This window comes from Geotrypetes seraphini, chromosome 2 (genome assembly GCF_902459505.1).
Source record: "Geotrypetes seraphini chromosome 2, aGeoSer1.1, whole genome shotgun sequence".
Classification (NCBI taxonomy): Eukaryota; Metazoa; Chordata; class Amphibia; order Gymnophiona; family Dermophiidae; genus Geotrypetes; species Geotrypetes seraphini.
Window position 1 is genome coordinate 8,531,913 of NC_047085.1, and position 16,906 is coordinate 8,548,818.

Here is a 16,906-nt window from a genome sequence, read left to right on the forward strand (position 1 = left end):
TTTCCTCTAACTCTACTTTTCACTTCTCTATTACCCTCCAGGTACTTTAGTTAGATTGTGAGCCTTCGGGACAGGAAGGGAATTTTTCAAGTACCTTTCTTATTTCTAATCTTAATGTATATTTTCTGTAAACCGCTTAGAACCTAACGGATGGAGCGGTATATAAGAAATAAATTACATTACATTACATATTAGCAAACTGAGCTTCGGTACACAATAGAGAATGAAATGGGGGCAATTGTTTCCCTGTCCCCGGGAGTTTTGTCGCTGTCCCTGCTCCATTCCTGTAAGCTCTACCTTAACCGCACAAGCCTCGAACACTTATGATTTTAACGCGTTTGAGGCTTGTGTAGATGAGGACGGAGCTTGCCGGAACGGGGCAGGGAATGGGAAAATGAGTTCCAAAAACTTGCCCCCTTGTCATTCTTTAATAGTGATGGTGCTGAAGAGCCGAGTTCAAGGTTTACCCTTCCCCTCTGGTTAGGGATTAGGGCTCTTGACTGACATTCCTGTAAAACAGATGATTTGGAAGGATGCAGCTCACCTGGAAGTGAAGGATGATGGTCCATATCAAGCCTAGGGTGAGTTTGGGGTTCCCATCCGCAATGTCGTCATTCCTGATGTTTACCAGCTTCACCTACAAAAGATAACGCAGCCGTCAGCTGAGCATTCCACAAACTGCGCAGGAAATGGCTCGCCCTCTCCCCATTCAAAGTGTCTTCCTCTTGGTCTAGGAAACTTGAGATGTCACAGGATGAGGTCAATGCACGTAGGACCTCTCAGCTCAAAGATTCCTCAGATGACATAACATAACATAAAACTCACTTGTATACCGCAAATACCATTAAGTTTTATGCGGTTCACAAAAATTAGTAATACAAATGAATAAGGATCCAGATTCTAACTTCCAAAAGATTCCCTAAAAAGATATGTTTTAAGGCACGACAAAATTGTTGCTATGAAATTGGAAATGTAAATATATGAATTAAATCCCTAATCTAAGAGGCTGCCTGAAATTTCTTGTATTTACATCCCTTAACTGAGGGGAATGAAGACAGTGGATGCGATTTTCTAAGCTGTTTAGAACTTGTAATACTAAAAGATTCATGACCACCTCTTTCCCCTTTCTGGAGCCATGTGGTAACTCCATCCTATGCTATGCTATGTGTGTACATGTGTTTAAAGACATATTCAGAGCATCTGGTTTCTGTTGCTATTAAAACAGAGGAAACCCCCAACCCTGGTTATTCCAGGCTACAGAAAATCTCAAACCAAAGTTACCAGGCCTGATCCCAAGCCTCAGGTGTTAGGACTATTCTTATGTGCAAACAGCTGCCAAACCACCATCCAGTTTCTAACCTTATATACCACCCCTCCCTACAAGGCTCCAGAACACGTTACAGCAATAAATATGCTATTAAATCCATAAAACAGCCGGCCTTTCAGGTGTGAGGGGGAGGGGAGTTAGTGGGGGGAATATAGTGAGGTGGAGGGGTTGGAGGGGGAATATATAAAGTGTTGGTCTGTTGTACTATGGTAATGCTTGGCCATCCTTTGAAGATATTATGATTGTTTCTGGTTAGAGGAGACGGGGAAGGGATGGGGGGGATGTCCTTTACCTAAGAAGACCCAGTTGTATTGTGAAACCTTTATTGCTGATATTTTGCATTGTCTTCAACAAAAATTGTCTGAACATAAAGATAGCCTTACTGGGTCAGATCAAAGGTGCGTCACGCCTAGTAGCCTGTTCTCACGGTGCCAATCCAGGTCTCTAGTACCTGGCCAAAACCCAAGGAGTAGCAACATTCCAGAATCTCAAAGAATCACATGATTCCGGAATCCCAGAGAGTAACAAGATTCTAGAATCCCCAGAGAATAGCAACATTCCATTCAGAATCTCAAAGAATAGCAAGATTCCGGAATCCCAGAGAGTAACAAGATTCTAGAATCCCCAGAGAATAGCAACATTCCATATAGAATCTCAAAGAATAGCAAGATTCCGGAATCCCAGAGAGTAACAAGATTCTAGAATCCCAAGGAGTAGCAACATTCCATACAGAATCTCAAAGAATAGTAAGATTCCAGAATCCCAGAGAGTAACAAGATTCTAGAATCCCCAGAGAATAGCAACATTCCATTCAGAATCTCAAAGAATAGCAAGATTCCGAAATCCCAGAGAGTAACAAGTTTCTAGAATCCCCAGAGAATAGCAACATTCCATATAGAATCTCAAAGAATAGCAAGATTCTGGAATCCCAGAGAGTAACAAGATTCTAGAATCCCAAAGAGTAGCAACATTCCATACAGAATCTCAAAGAATAGTAAGATTCCGGAATCCCAGAGAGTAACAAGATTCTAGAATCCCCAGAGAATAGCAACATTCCATTCAGAATCTCAAAGAATAGCAAGATTCCGGAATCCCAGAGAGTAACAAGATTCTAGAATCCCAAAGAGTAGCAACATTCCATACAGAATCTCAAAGAATAGTAAGATTCCGGAATCCCAGAGAGTAACAAGATTCTAGAATCCCCAGAGAATAGCAACATTCCATTCAGAATCTCAAAGAATAGCAAGATTCCGGAATCCCAGAGAGTAACAAGATTCTAGAATCCCCAGAGAATAGCAACATTCCATATAGAATCTCAAAGAATAGCAAGATTCCGGAATCCCAGAGAGTAACAAGATTCTAGAATCCCAAGGAGTAGCAACATTCCATACAGAATCTCAAAGAATAGTAAGATTCCGGAATCCCAGAGAGTAACAAGATTCTAGAATCCCCAGAGAATAGCAACATTCCATTCAGAATCTCAAAGAATAGCAAGATTCCGGAATCCCAGAGAGTAACAAGTTTCTAGAATCCCCAGAGAATAGCAACATTCCATATAGAATCTCAAAGAATAGCAAGATTCTGGAATCCCAGAGAGTAACAAGATTCTAGAATCCCAAAGAGTAGCAACATTCCATACAGAATCTCAAAGAATAGTAAGATTCCGGAATCCCAGAGAGTAACAAGATTCTAGAATCCCCAGAGAATAGCAACATTCCATTCAGAATCTCAAAGAATAGCAAGATTCCGGAATCCCAGAGAGTAACAAGATTCTAGAATCCCCAGAGAATAGCAACATTCCATTCAGAATCTCAAAGAATAGCAAGATTCCGGAATCCCAGAGAGTAACAAGATTCTAGAATCCCCAGAGAATAGCAACATTCCATATAGAATCTCAAAGAATAGCAAGATTCCGGAATCCCAGAGAGTAACAAGATTCTAGAATCCCAAGGAGTAGCAACATTCCATACAGAATCTCAAAGAATAGTAAGATTCCGGAATCCCAGAGAGTAACAAGATTCTAGAATCCCCAGAGAATAGTAACATTCCATTCAGAATCTCAAAGAATAGCAAGATTCCGGAATCCCAGAGAGTAACAAGTTTCTAGAATCCCCAGAGAATAGCAACATTCCATATAGAATCTCAAAGAATAGCAAGATTCTGGAATCCCAGAGAGTAACAAGATTCTAGAATCCCAAAGAGTAGCAACATTCCATACAGAATCTCAAAGAATAGTAAGATTCCGGAATCCCAGAGAGTAACAAGATTCTAGAATCCCCAGAGAATAGCAACATTCCATTCAGAATCTCAAAGAATAGCAAGATTCCGGAATCCCAGAGAGTAACAAGATTCTAGAATCCCCAGAGAATAGCAACATTCCATATAGAATCTCAAAGAATAGCAAGATTCCGGAATCCCAGAGAGTAACAAGATTCTAGAATCCCAAAGAGTAGCAACATTCCATACAGAATCTCAAAGAATAGTAAGATTCCGGAATCCCAGAGAGTAACAAGATTCTAGAATCCCCAGAGAATAGCAACATTCCATTCAGAATCTCAAAGAATAGCAAGATTCCGGAATCCCAGAGAGTAACAAGTTTCTAGAATCCCCAGAGAATAGCAACATTCCATATAGAATCTCAAAGAATAGCAAGATTCTGGAATCCCAGAGAGTAACAAGATTCTAGAATCCCAAAGAGTAGCAACATTCCATACAGAATCTCAAAGAATAATAAGATTCCGGAATCCCAGAGAGTAACAAGATTCTAGAATCCCAAAGAGTAGCAACATTCCATACAGAATCTCAAAGAATAGTAAGATTCCGGAATCCCAGAGAGTAACAAGATTCTAGAATCTCAGAGAGTAGCAACATTCCATACAGAATCTCAAAGAATAGCAAGATTCCGGAATCCCAGAGAGTAACAAGATTCTAGAATCTCAGAGAGTAGCAACATTCCATACAGAATCTCAAAGAATAGCAAGATTCCAGAATCCCAGAGAGTAACAAGATTCTAGAATCTCAGAGAGTAGCAACATTCCATACAGAATCTCAAAGAATAGTAAGATTCCGGAATCCCAGAGAGTAACAAGATTCTAGGGAATGAAGTAAAGACAGAAAAGTGTCTTGCAACATTACGGGGAACTGAAATTTTAAGCTCTGTTGGAACAACAATTAATAAATATGACAGAGAGATACATAACGCCTCAGATAACGGGTGGGGTTTCTCAGGGACATCTCGGGCTTTGACGGTTGCTAATACGACTATTTTATCAGTTCTATAGCACTGCTGGACGAACGCAGTGCTGTATGTTAAAACATGCAAAAGACAGTCCCTGCTCAGTAGAGCTTATAATGTAATCAAACAGACAAACAGGACAAATAGGGGGTTAAGGAGTTTTGCTTTATAAGTGAGTGGGTGTTAAGAGTTAGCAACCTTGAAAAAGTGAGCTTTTAGCCTGGATTTCTAATCCGGTACAATTCATAGACCAGGACGGGGGGGAGGGAAGGCCCTTGGCTAGTCTGACAGCGCAGGAAGAATTTTCTGCTCAGCAGGCTATGATCACGGGTTAGCACGAAGCTCCCCCTGCACCCCTTAAGAGAAGGCACTCACCTGGCGGTGCTTCAGGTAATCCAGGGCGATCTGGACATTCTGGAGTTTGTGGAAGCGCATCCGGCCTTTCTCCCGGGGCTGCAAAAAGCACAAGTGGAAAAGTTACCAAACTGAGCGATGGATGGGAAACGGTCACAGGGTGAGAGACACCTGGATAGAGAGAGAGCGCTACCGCTCAGCCTCTCCTGGAGACATGCCTAGCCAAGGCAGGCTTCAGGATTACCACAAGGAATACCCACGAGATGGGAAACAGACCACGCTAATCCACTTCCTGCATATTCGCTGTGGGAATCCTGAAAACCTGAGCAGCTGAGAAATACTGAGAATTTATTACACCTAAACCTATCCTGCATTGCAACCACCAGGTGAGATACCTGGGACTGTTATCAAGTTGGGCTGTAAATGGTACTTTCCACGGAAGAATTGCCACATGCTACGATGCGTCAGATCACTGAGGGGAGAGAGCAGCAAGGGAGGAACCTCTTTCCAGAAAACACAATTCCCTCCCCCACCCCAGAACTCACATACCATACACGGAACACCACACAGAGAGCACATGCGAACCACATAGCAGTAATCAAGGTCCCGGGGCCCCCCTCCCCCAAAGCAACGATACTCAATGTCCTGAGCTGCCCCCCCCCCCCCCTTCCTCAAGCTCTCAGGGCCACGAGCCTCCCACCCCCTTCATAGGGCAGCTGACAGAGGGGACAGAGATTCTAGAGCCAGTTCCCTTCCCTGGTGGCCTGAAAATGCTGCCATCGGCTCTGGTTGCCACAATTCTTCCTAAAACCCTCCATTAAATATCAACTGACACCTTCGTCATGCTGCACAGAACCCATTAGTAGCAGACTAGCTGCCAACCTACCTCTGAATGCACCCGTCACTCTTTATATTTGAATGGATTTGCATTAATTTCCATTCTCCACCCCTGCCCGGACACAATATTCTCGCCTTAGCCAACGCTTCAGCTGTCCATGCTGTATTCATGTTTTATTGTAATGCTTACAGAGGACTCTGTGCTACGTTCATGCATCACAATGATGCCTGGATAAAGTTCTGCCCCTCAGGTGGCCGTGGCATATTTGTGTTTCACTAGGGAAATTTGCAAAGGGATTTTTAAAATATTGCTCCGGGCCTCAGTTGGGAGACGAATGATACTGCTCGATCGCACTTGTAAAGTATGCAGGGAAACCTTCCCATGACATTGGCCCACCAGAGGCCTTTAACCCTTCATTTGGCATTGTTGCTCAGAAGCAACACGTGTCTTCTATGGCTCTTAGGGGAGACATGCATCTCCAAAGGCCCGTTTCCTTGGCACTGTCGCTCTCATTCAACATCAAGCTACGTAAAGCAACTGTTTCACCATCGCTCAATTAAAGGGTTAAGGAACTTGTCCACACCTTTTTAAAAACCCTGCTAAGCTAACCACTTTTATGAGCATTTTATCCCTCCTCTTAAATCCACCCACTTTGCATGCTTCTAAATTTATGGAGTTTAGTGAAATTTTGAATAAAATGTAGGCACTGAGCCCTATTTTCAAAGAGGCCAATTTAACCCTTTATTTGGGATTGTTGCTCAGAAGCAACATGTGTCTTCTATGGCTCTTAGGGGAGACATGCATCTCCAAATGCCCGTTTCCTTGGCACTGTCGCTCTCATTCAACATCAAGCTACGTAAAGCAACTGTTTCACCATCTGCCATTTAAAGGGTTAAACGGAAACATGAGTTTCCTTTGAAAAATCTAACTGCAAATCCATGGACGCCAGGCTTCACAAAAGAACTGGAAATCGCACTCTTCTTGTATCAAAGTGGCTTCTTGTATCAATCTGCTCTTCAGCTCTCTGTGCTGTATTCATGCTCTTCACCTGTCCATGACACAATCCAGGCACTACATGCGTCAGTCGGAAGCCTATATGGATCAGGTGGACGAAGAGTCACCCGAGGCAGCCATGGTATATCTGTGCTTTACTTGGGAAATCTCAAAGCAGATTTCTGTAAACGCTTTAAATGAGTGTTTATTCACTGATAAAGTGTTTATTCTCGGCCCTCAATAGGAAAAAGCTGCCAACACTTGTAAGTTATCAAGGAAATCCTTCCCATGGCACTGGCGGACCAGTAAATCTTTAAAGGGAAATACTACAACGAGTTTCCCTTATATAAGGGTGTCCAACCTGCGGCCCCGTGAAGTATTTTGTGCGGCCTCGGTTGAGGGTGATGCAGTGTTTTCCTCTGCTGCCCCCGGGTGTTTACCATCTTGCCGGCTCCCTCCTCTGTCTTGCTGCAGCGTTTGCGCGGCCCCAGAAACATTTTTTTCGGCCAATGCGGCCCAGGGAAGCCAAAAGATTGGACACCCCTGCCTTAAATAATCCAATTGCAAACCCTCAGAGCTGAAAATTGCGCTCCATTTGTATCACTGCGATGCTTGCATGGGCATCCGATAAAGATCTAGTTAGCTGTCTGTGCCGAATTCACGCTTCATGTGCATCGGTGTGACGCATGCATGCGTGCGCATCTGTCCGTGCTGTATTCAGGCTTTATGTAAGTCAATATGATCCTTGCACGCAGCTCTGATGAAGATCTCTTCAGCTACCGTATTTGTGCTGTAATCATGCTCTGTGTGTGTCAATGTGATTTTTGCACACAGCTCGACTTTAGACACCCTCTTCGACTATCCAGGTTGCATTTATGCTTGACCGATAAAGATCCATGCCCCTGCCAAGTGGATTTTGTTCTGGGAGATGGAGCAGGTCGAGGTGATTAAGGACAGCGTCACCAGCATCAAAGCATGGCAGGCTGCGTCCTGATTCGGAAGGAGAGTAATTCATCTGGTCTGGGCTTTGGCACTACTTTATCAGCTCTGAGGGTTCTGAGAGCTTTCTTAAGCGTTACTTTCTTGATATATGCGACATACTTCTGTAGTTTCTTTGGCCTTCTGAACACTAAGTTTCTGAAGCAGGCTCACGCATGCCCTGCGGCTCAGAACCCACGCCAAAGGCCGGAGACAGGAAGTCAGGGAAGTGGGCTCCACCCCACGCTTCTGAGAAAGGGTCTAAGCCAATCAACGGAGATGGGTTTAGGATGTCTGCTGGAAATCCCCTCAGAGGGGACGTGGTGATCCTGCAGAGTGAGGGGAAGAAAGTGGTGCCAAAGAAAATACCAGCAAGGGCAGCCCCCGGCCATGGTCTGCTCAGCACCCTCCTGAGAAGAAGCAGCCGGGAACGTGATCTATGCTGGCATCCAGTTGTCACACCGTGTCATGTTACAGGAGTGGTGACCCAGGCTCCATGTCGGGGGCAGACGCAGGTGGGCAGGGACGTTTAGGATTTAGACTCTCCTTTTATTTGGGCAGAGTCACCCTCTCTTCCAGCGCTTTGTGGTGGCAGAGGCCAGAGCATTTCGGTGGGAGATTAGGACACCCCACGCCCCACCCCACGCCCTTAAAAGCTGGTCCGGTAGGTACACTACGGAATTGAGCAATGCACTGAACGAGACGCCAGAGGTGTCTGCTTAGGTGAACGGGTGGAAGAAAGTACAGGAAGATGGGGAGCTGCGCTAGTAGCTGTCCAAGAAGGCAACACCCCCTTCTCTCTCTCTCTCGTCACTCATAGGAGAATCCAAGACTGCCCAGACTCTGTTCTGCCACGGATCCACTCCGCAACTCGTGCTTCTCGTGCCATTCTAAGCAGGTGGGGCAGGGGGCTGGGACCACAATTTTTCACTGTTATCCTGACATTATGTCAAGCGGCTTCTCTTGGAGACTGCGGGGACTGAGAACCACAGGCCAGCCACGATGGGCGGGGCTCAGGTCACAGCTAACAGCCTTGTACACTCCGGCTCTCCAGGTCTCGGTCATGGTGAGGCAAGTCCATGGATGGCGATGCCCAGGATCCCCTCCCCCCCCCCCCCCCCCCAACACCTGCGTCGCCAGATAAGAAAGACGTTCCTGTGTGCCTGTCAATACTCGCTTCTTCCTCATCCGTAACAATTTATCTAAGCCGGCGTGGGTGGCCGATGCAGAAACCCCGTGGCTTAGTGCCTCGAAGGGTCCGGACCCTGGGAAGGAGAATCATTCCACCCTACCAACCAAAAGTTCCTTCAAAGAACGGAGCCTGGAAGTCCCAACACAACCAGTGAGAGCTTACTAATGTCGGAGGCAGCAAGGGCAACTTACACAAGACGACTCCTTCAGGGTTAAGGGAGAGAGGGATAAAACAAAGAGAGAATGGGTACAAGACACCTCTTCATCAGCAAGTCCCCCAACCCAACTGAGAACTTCCTGCAAATTTTCCAAGAAGGATTCAGTGCAGCTAACAATGGATCATCTGCCCACTTTCTCCTCCCAACTCACTGGTTCCCCTGTTTCATGAAGAAGAGTGGCGGGGGGAGTGTCCTGGACCATGCTTTAACACACGGCTCAGGGGAAGGGGAGGACGATGTACAGAATCAGTGATATAATGTTTTCCCTTTAAACAAGCTGATCCAAGACACCCCTCTCTTCCTCTAATCCCGTGACCTGCCTCTCACTGAAAGCCCACAAGTGTCCTGAGCAATCTCACTGCAAATTTTCAAAGCATCTCCAAGGCCCAGTGGCAGGCAAGTGCCTGGTAGAGAGATCCTTCAGGAATTCATGCCCACCCCGGAAGCTGCCATGCATCATTTGCTCAGTCCTCACTTGCGCTTCTTCAGACCAAGTCTGCCAGTCATGGTTAGCAGAGGTTTTAGCAAAGCGCTCTGATTGGCTGCCTTTAATGTGATGTCACTTCCACCTACTGTCTCCATATCAGCCAATCACGGAACCCTTGGCCCATTAATTGCTATGACATGCATATGGTCTCTGAGAAAGGAAGTGACATCATAGCTGAAGCCACCAATAGCAGACTAACATGCTAATGGCAAGAACATGCTGGTCGCAAAACATGAGCAGGGCCCACTCACCAACCGCAAGTTCCTGAGAACGTCTCGTTCCCTCGGCTACCCAGCAAGAGCAGTGCAAGAAGGGAGGCAAAAGCCAAAGGGCAAAGGTCAGGGCAGAGTTCAGCAAACAGAAGAAAACAAAGAAGGCTAAGAAGGCAAGACAATTATCAAAAGCCAAAGTAATGTTAACGTGTTAAGAAGGTCACATGGCAAAAGGCAACAGAACAAGGGGGAGGGGCTATGAGGGCTGGTGTGGGACCAAAGCAGTGGAGCTACCATCCAAACTCAGACAAGGGGCCTGGGCAAGAACTAAAGCCCACACCCAGCTCCCTAACCCCGCGTTGAGCTTTCAGGATTGTGGCAACTCCCCTGATGCACAGGTTTAAGTTGAGTTCTGCTGGCCAGAAGCACTATATAGTATGATGTTGGTGTTTTTATGTATAATTGAAAGATTATTGTAATCAGCGTAGGTATATACCAGTGGTCTCCAACTCAAACCCTTTGCGGGGCCACATTTTGGATTTGTAGGTACTTGGAGGGCCGCAGAAAAAATAGTTAATGTCTTATTAAAGAAATGACAACTTTGCATGAGGTAAAACTCTTTATAGTTTATAAATCTTTCCTTTAACAGTTAAAGGAAAGATTTATAAACTATAAAGAGTTTTACCTTATGCAAAATTGTCATTAACTATTTTTTCATTTAAAGTTTAATATCTTTCCTTTCTCAAAACTGACACTTTTCAATCACTATATTAAAAAAAAAAAAATCATTTTCCCTACCTTTGTTGGCTGGTGACTTTATTTTTCCATGCTTTTAACTATGTTTCCAGGGCCTTCTTGTCCTTTGACTGTTTTTCTTTCCGTCTTTACTTTCTGCCTTGCATCCATCTTTGGCATTAACTTAATATTCAATTTTTTCTGCTTTCTTTTCAAAATCTATGTTTCCATGTCTTACCTTCCCTTCTATCTCTCTCTTCTTCTGTCCCTATTTCCATGGTCTGACATCTCTTTCCTTTCTCTCCATCCCTCCTTCCTTCCTTTCCCCTGGTCTGGCATCTGTCTCCTTCCCTCCCCCAACTTTTTATTTCTTTCACCCTGCCCCTTTCTTTCTTTCTCTCTCTATCCATGCCCCCATTCTTTCTATATGTCTGTCTTTCTCTCTCTCTCTCTCCGTGCCCCCTTTCTTTCTTTTTTTCTTTCTCCATGCCCGCCCTTTCTCTCTCCATGCCCCTTTCTGTCTGTGTCCCGTTTCCCTTGTTTCTTTCTGTCTATCTGCCCCCCTTTCTTTCTTTACTTCTCCCTGCCCTCCCCCAAGCCACCACCGCAATCGGGGAACAAGCTGCCGCCGCCACAATCGGGGAACCGGCCAGTGCCGAGGTCTTAACTCTCCCTGTTTATCTTCCCCAGCGCCGGGCCAACCAATTTATGCCACCCGACGTCAATTCTAACGTCGGGGAGGAACTTCCGGGCCAGCCAGGCAGTGATTGGCTGGCCCGGAACTTCCTCCCCGACATTAGAATTGAACGTCGGGTGGCAAGAATTGGTCGGCTCCGAGCTGGGGAAGATATGCAAGGAGAGCTAAGACCTCGGGCGCTGGCCTGTTCCCCGAATGCGGTGGCTTGGGGGAGGGCAGTGGGAAGGGAAGCAGATTGGGGACCCCTGCTTTAGGCAAGGACAGATCGCGGGCCGCAAAATAGTCCCTGGGGGGCCGCGTGTTTGAGACCGCTGGTATATACAGACTAGAAAATCTTAAATTAATTAATTAAATACTGGTGAAAAGTGCTCTGTATCACGCCACGCAGCAGACCCTGAAAGAAGGCGCTGCTTGTCTCCACATTGAATGGGAGTTCTTGCCACATCCTGGGAAACTTAGTAATACTGTATTTTTTTTTTAAACACTGACTTAAAATTATCTCGGAAACCTCAGAAAGGGGCTGGGGTATCCTTGAAAGGACAGCCACCAAACTGGCTTTTCCAGTCTGGGGTATCTTATGGGCTTATTAAGGGAAAGGAAGGAGCCATATTAGTGAAAGCAGAAAGAGAAATAAAAGGAACGAAAGATGAGACAGGCAGGAAAAGAGATGGGAAGAGACAGGAAGACAGAGAGAGACAGACAGTAGTAAATCAAAGGATGATGACAGCAATAGGAAAAGAGACAGGCAGAAAGAGATGAAGGATACGCAGGCAAGGGCACTTACCAGGTTGTCCCCCGAGAGCACCTCCAGCAAGGAGATAAGGTTGTGTCCATCCCGCAGGTCTTCATACAGGTCGCTGACGTGACGCTGGGCCTGTGGGAAGCAGAAGGAGGGAGTGAGAGAGAAACCAGTGGTGCTGGAGAAAACTAAATCTACAGGCGGCGATGCAGGGGACAATATTTGGGGCAGGGGGGGGAGAAAGCGAGTGCATAGGAATTCAATGCCTGTGGATTGGAGCAGACGTACAAACAGCTGACACATTCACTCCACACAGAGCTTGTGCTCAGAACACTCTCCCCCTCCCCTTACAAAGCCCAAAAGCTGAAAAGCCTTCATCTGCTGCCCTCACCCAGGCACTTAACCCTGGTGTTGGACGTGATATCATTCTCCCCCTTCTCACTTTGATTATTAAAGTGATTTAATATAGATAAGTGCAAAATTCATCAAAGCAAATAAGAACTCAAAATTGCAAAGTATGGGAAGTCTGGCCCACAGCTGTGCACAATGTGTAAAGCAGGTGACTGGGAATCGGGGACGGAGGGGAACAGAGAGAGGAACAGCAGGGAGAGAAGCAGGTGAGTTGAGACATGCAGAGGAATCAAGATCACATCAGGCCGACAGGTGTAGAGGAGGAAACACCCAGGGCAAAACATACCTCTGCCCTCCAGTGCTGCGAGGAAAACAGACATTAGGGGAGATGGAGGGAGAAGAGACGAAAAGAGAAAGAGGTGGAATGAGGAGAGGAGGGAAGAATGGGGAGGGGAGGGGCAAGAATAGATAATGGGGTAGAGAGAAGGAAAGAGAAAAGAAGAGGGAAAAGGAAAGACAGAATAAGGACCAGAAGGGAAGAAATGGATTCAGGAGCGAAGAGAAAAAAGAAGAGGGGAGAGAAAAGAGGGGTAGAATGAGGAAAAAAGGGAAGAAAGAATGAGAGAAAGGGATGGGATGAGGAAAGAAGAGGGGGGGATGAGAGAGAAGGGGTGAAATAAGAAGAGAAAAAAGAAGAAGGAAAAGAGGAAGAGAGAGTTGAAAAGCAAGGCAGAAGAAAAACAGGAAAAGGAACCAGAAGGAAAGAACAGTCACAGGAAAAGAAAGAGGAAGATTGATCAATGAAAACAAGAAGGGGGGGGGGGGATGAGGAAGAGACAAGGAAGAAAAGAGAACAAAGATTATTAACAGAGAAAATCTAAGTCATTAGCCCACGTGTGGCCCTCAGAGGCTCTGGCTGGAGGGTGCTACGGGCTAATGTGGCTGGAGTCCTGCAGGACAAACCCAAAGGCTCAGCACAGTATAACCTGGTTGACATCTCAGGAAGAATTTAACCCCTCAAGTGTTCAGGAGCTTAAACTAAGGTTACCAGCTGTCTGGATTTACCCTTTTCAGAGGAATGTCCGGATATCCAGTTAGATTTTTGGAAAGCCCAGCACTTTGTTCAGGTTCTAGGAGGCCCCAGAGCTTGGGATTGCATCTGGAGGGCCTCTGAGCATGCGACACGATGATGTCACACACATGAATGTGACATCATCACGCAGGTCCTCCAGACACGGCCCTGAGTTCAGGGAAGGAGAGGAGACGAGGTTTGTGCGAGGGCTGGGCTGGGGCAGAACCACATGTCCTTTTTTTCACAATATGGTAACCCCAGCTTAAAGCACAGAAAATTTTAGGCTCTGCACATGCACAAACGGTCAGCTAAAATCAATTCCTATGATGTCTGCATTAAACCTTCTGACCAGGAGCTGATGGTCATTCTTCATCACAAGAAACTTCTCCTGCACCATCTATTAACTTCAACTAAATCCCATGGTGACACCTATTAGCTCATAATAGACCTTAGCAGAGGAAGTCTTTGCTTTCAGAAGCATAGAAACATAGTAACCTGATGGCAGATAAAGGCCAAATGGCCCATCCAGAGCAGCCACTATCTCCTCCTCTCCCTATTGGCTAAGGCTCTTAACATTTGCATCTCCTCTTCCTATAGGCTAAGCCTTTTTTACACCTGCATTGTGAGGTCATAGAGCTTTATGGTTAGAGAAACATAATAACCTGATGGCAGATAAAGGCCAAATGGCCCATCCAGAGCAGCCACTATCTCCTCCTCTCCCTATTGGCTAAGGCTCTTAACATTTGCATCTTCTCTTCCTATTGGCTAAGGCTCTTTACACCAGCATTGTGAGGTCATAGAGCTTTATGGTTAGAGAAACATAGAAACCTGATGGCAGATAAAGGCCAAATGGCCCATCTAGAGCAGTGTTCTTCAACCTTTTTACACCCGTGGACCGGCAGAAATAAAAGAATTATTTTGTGGACCGGCAAAGTACTAGGACTAAAATTTAAAAACCCCATTTACGCACCATCTCCGCAAGCTCGGTCCCCGCAAACCATCTGATCCCATTTGCACAAGCCGCAATTATGATTTTATATTGAACGTATTTTATTAAAGTATAAAAAGAAACAATATTCTGAACAATTGTGATTTTATAAATACAAATATACAGAGCATGGACCAGCAAAACCCCTGTCTCCCCTCCCCTTCACATATATCCCCTCTACTATCAAGAAAACTGAACAAGTCAAGTTATTATAGAATGCTACATTGAAATATCATACTAACAGAATACTGCAGTCCCCAGTTATGTCTCTAGCAGGATATATATTTCAAATCTGATATATTCTAATGACAAAATAGAAATAAAATTATTTTTTTCTACCTTTTGTTGTCTCTGGTTTCTGCTTTCATCTTCTTTTCACCCTTTTCCTTCCAGCATCTGCCCGTTCCATTCAATGTCTGCCCTCTCCCCCTTCCATATGTATCTGACTTCTTTCTATGCCCCTCTTTCCTGTCCATCCAGCCTGTTCCTCCTCTCTCCTTTTTACATCATTCATTCCAGCTTCACTGCCTTCTTCATTTTTATCTCTCCTACACCAGATCTAGTATCTTTATCCCTCTCTCATTTCTCTGCTGACCCCCTTTCCAGCATCAATGTCTCTCTACTTTCTCATTCCTCTATCTCCCCTTTCCCTCATCTGATCTCTCCATTCCACCCTGACCCCCTTCCTCTCCTGTAATCTCCATGCCAGCTGTTTCCTTCCTTTTTTCTTTCTCCCTTCCCTCCTTCCTTTTTTTCCTTCTCCCTTCCCTTTATCCAGCAGCTTCCCAGCCTCCTACAGTGGCTTCCTCCCCTTCCAGCAGCTCTCAGTACTTGCCTGCAGGAAGTTGCCGGTAAAGCACTGCCCTGGCAAGTAGGAGAGCTGGTGGGAGGGGAGACAGCCACTGTGAAGGCTCCCCAGGATCTTGCTCGCACACGCTGACAATCTCCCTCCACCTGCACCTGAATCTGCAGCTCTCTCCGTTCTAATCGCAACTTCCCCGCAGCCTCTTCAGCAACTCGGCAGGGGCGGCGATCAAGACAGGCTGCCGACGTCGGGACCTTCACTCTCTGAGTCCCGCCTATTTTGTTTCAACTTCCTGTTTCCGAACAGGCGAGACTCAGAGAAGGAAGGCCCCGACGTCGGCAATCTATCTTGATTGCCTGAGGCTGGGAGGAACATTAGTCAGCAGGAACCGCAGTTGGCAGGAAATTTAACTGCCGACTTGATCTCGCCAGCCCTGCGCCGACCGGCAGAAATTTTCTGCCGACCGACACCGGCGGTTGAAGAACTGTGTTCTAGACCAGTGTTCTTCAACCTTTTTACACCCGTGGACCGGCAGAAATAAAATAATTATTTTGTGGACCGGCAAACTACTAAGACCGAAATAAAAAACACATTTTCGCCCCGTCTCCGCAAGCTCGGTCCCCGCAAACCATCTGATCCCATCTGCACAAGCCTCAGTTATGATTTTATATTGAACGTATTTTATTAAAGTATAAAAAGAAACAATATTCTGTACAATTGTCATTTTATAAATATAAATATTCAGAGCAAGGACCAACAAAACCCCTGTCTCCCCTCCCCTTCACATATATCTCCTCTACTATCAAGAAAACTGAACAAGCCAATTATTACAGAATGCTACACAGAAATATCATAACAGAATACTGCAGTCACACATGATAGGAATAGTGTTAGGCTTTGCAGTCCCCAGTTATGTCTCTAGCAGGATATATATTTCAAATCTGATATATTGTAATGACAAAATAGAAATACAATTATTTTTTTCTACCTTTTGTGGTCTCTGCTTTCATCTTCTTTCCACTCTTCCTTCCAGCGTCTGCCCGTTCCATCCACTGTCTGGCCTCTCCTCCTTCCATATGTATCTGACTTCTTTCGATGCCCCTTTCTCCTTTCCATCCAGCCTGTGCCTCCTCTCTCCTTTTTACATCATTCATTCCAGCTTCACTGCTTTCTTCATTTTTATCTCTCCTACACCAGATCTAGCATATTTATCCCTCTCTCATTTCTCTGCTGACCCCCTTTCCAGCATCAATCTCTGTCTACTTTCTCATTCTTGTCTCTCCCCTTTCCCTCCTCTAATCTCCCTGCCAGCTGTTTCCTTCCTTTTTACCTTCTCCCTTCCCTCCTATCCAACAGTAGCTCTCTTCCCATCCCTTTCCCTCTTCCCCTCCCAGCAGCATCTCTCCTTCTACCTCCCTCCAGGTCCAGTAGTAGCTCTCCCTTTATCCATCAGCTTCCCAGCCTCCAACAGTGGCCTCCTCTCCTTCCAGCAGCTCTCAGTACTTGCCTGCAGCAGTGATTTCCTTAGGCAGCCTTGGGTCGTTGCTGCCTCTGAGGAAGGGGAAGTTGCCAAAGTGAATCACTGCCCTGGTAAGTACAAAACTGCTAGGAGAGGAGACAGCCACTGTTGAAGGGTCCCTGCACATTCGCGACCCCCCCTCCCAAGCCGGCAAAAACAGCTTTGCA

The 16,906-nt window shown here is 45.8% G+C and overlaps 1 protein-coding gene across 1 annotated transcript in view; it reads right to left on the bottom strand.

Moving 5' to 3' along the window:
• Positions 1-16,906, bottom strand: part of PLEC (plectin) — a 523,889-nt gene that overhangs the window by 374,126 nt on the left and 132,857 nt on the right. The window contains 3 exon segments of the mRNA XM_033935291.1: positions 545-637; positions 4,938-5,015; positions 12,050-12,139. Coding sequence (XP_033791182.1) covers positions 545-637; positions 4,938-5,015; positions 12,050-12,139 — 261 coding nt within the window.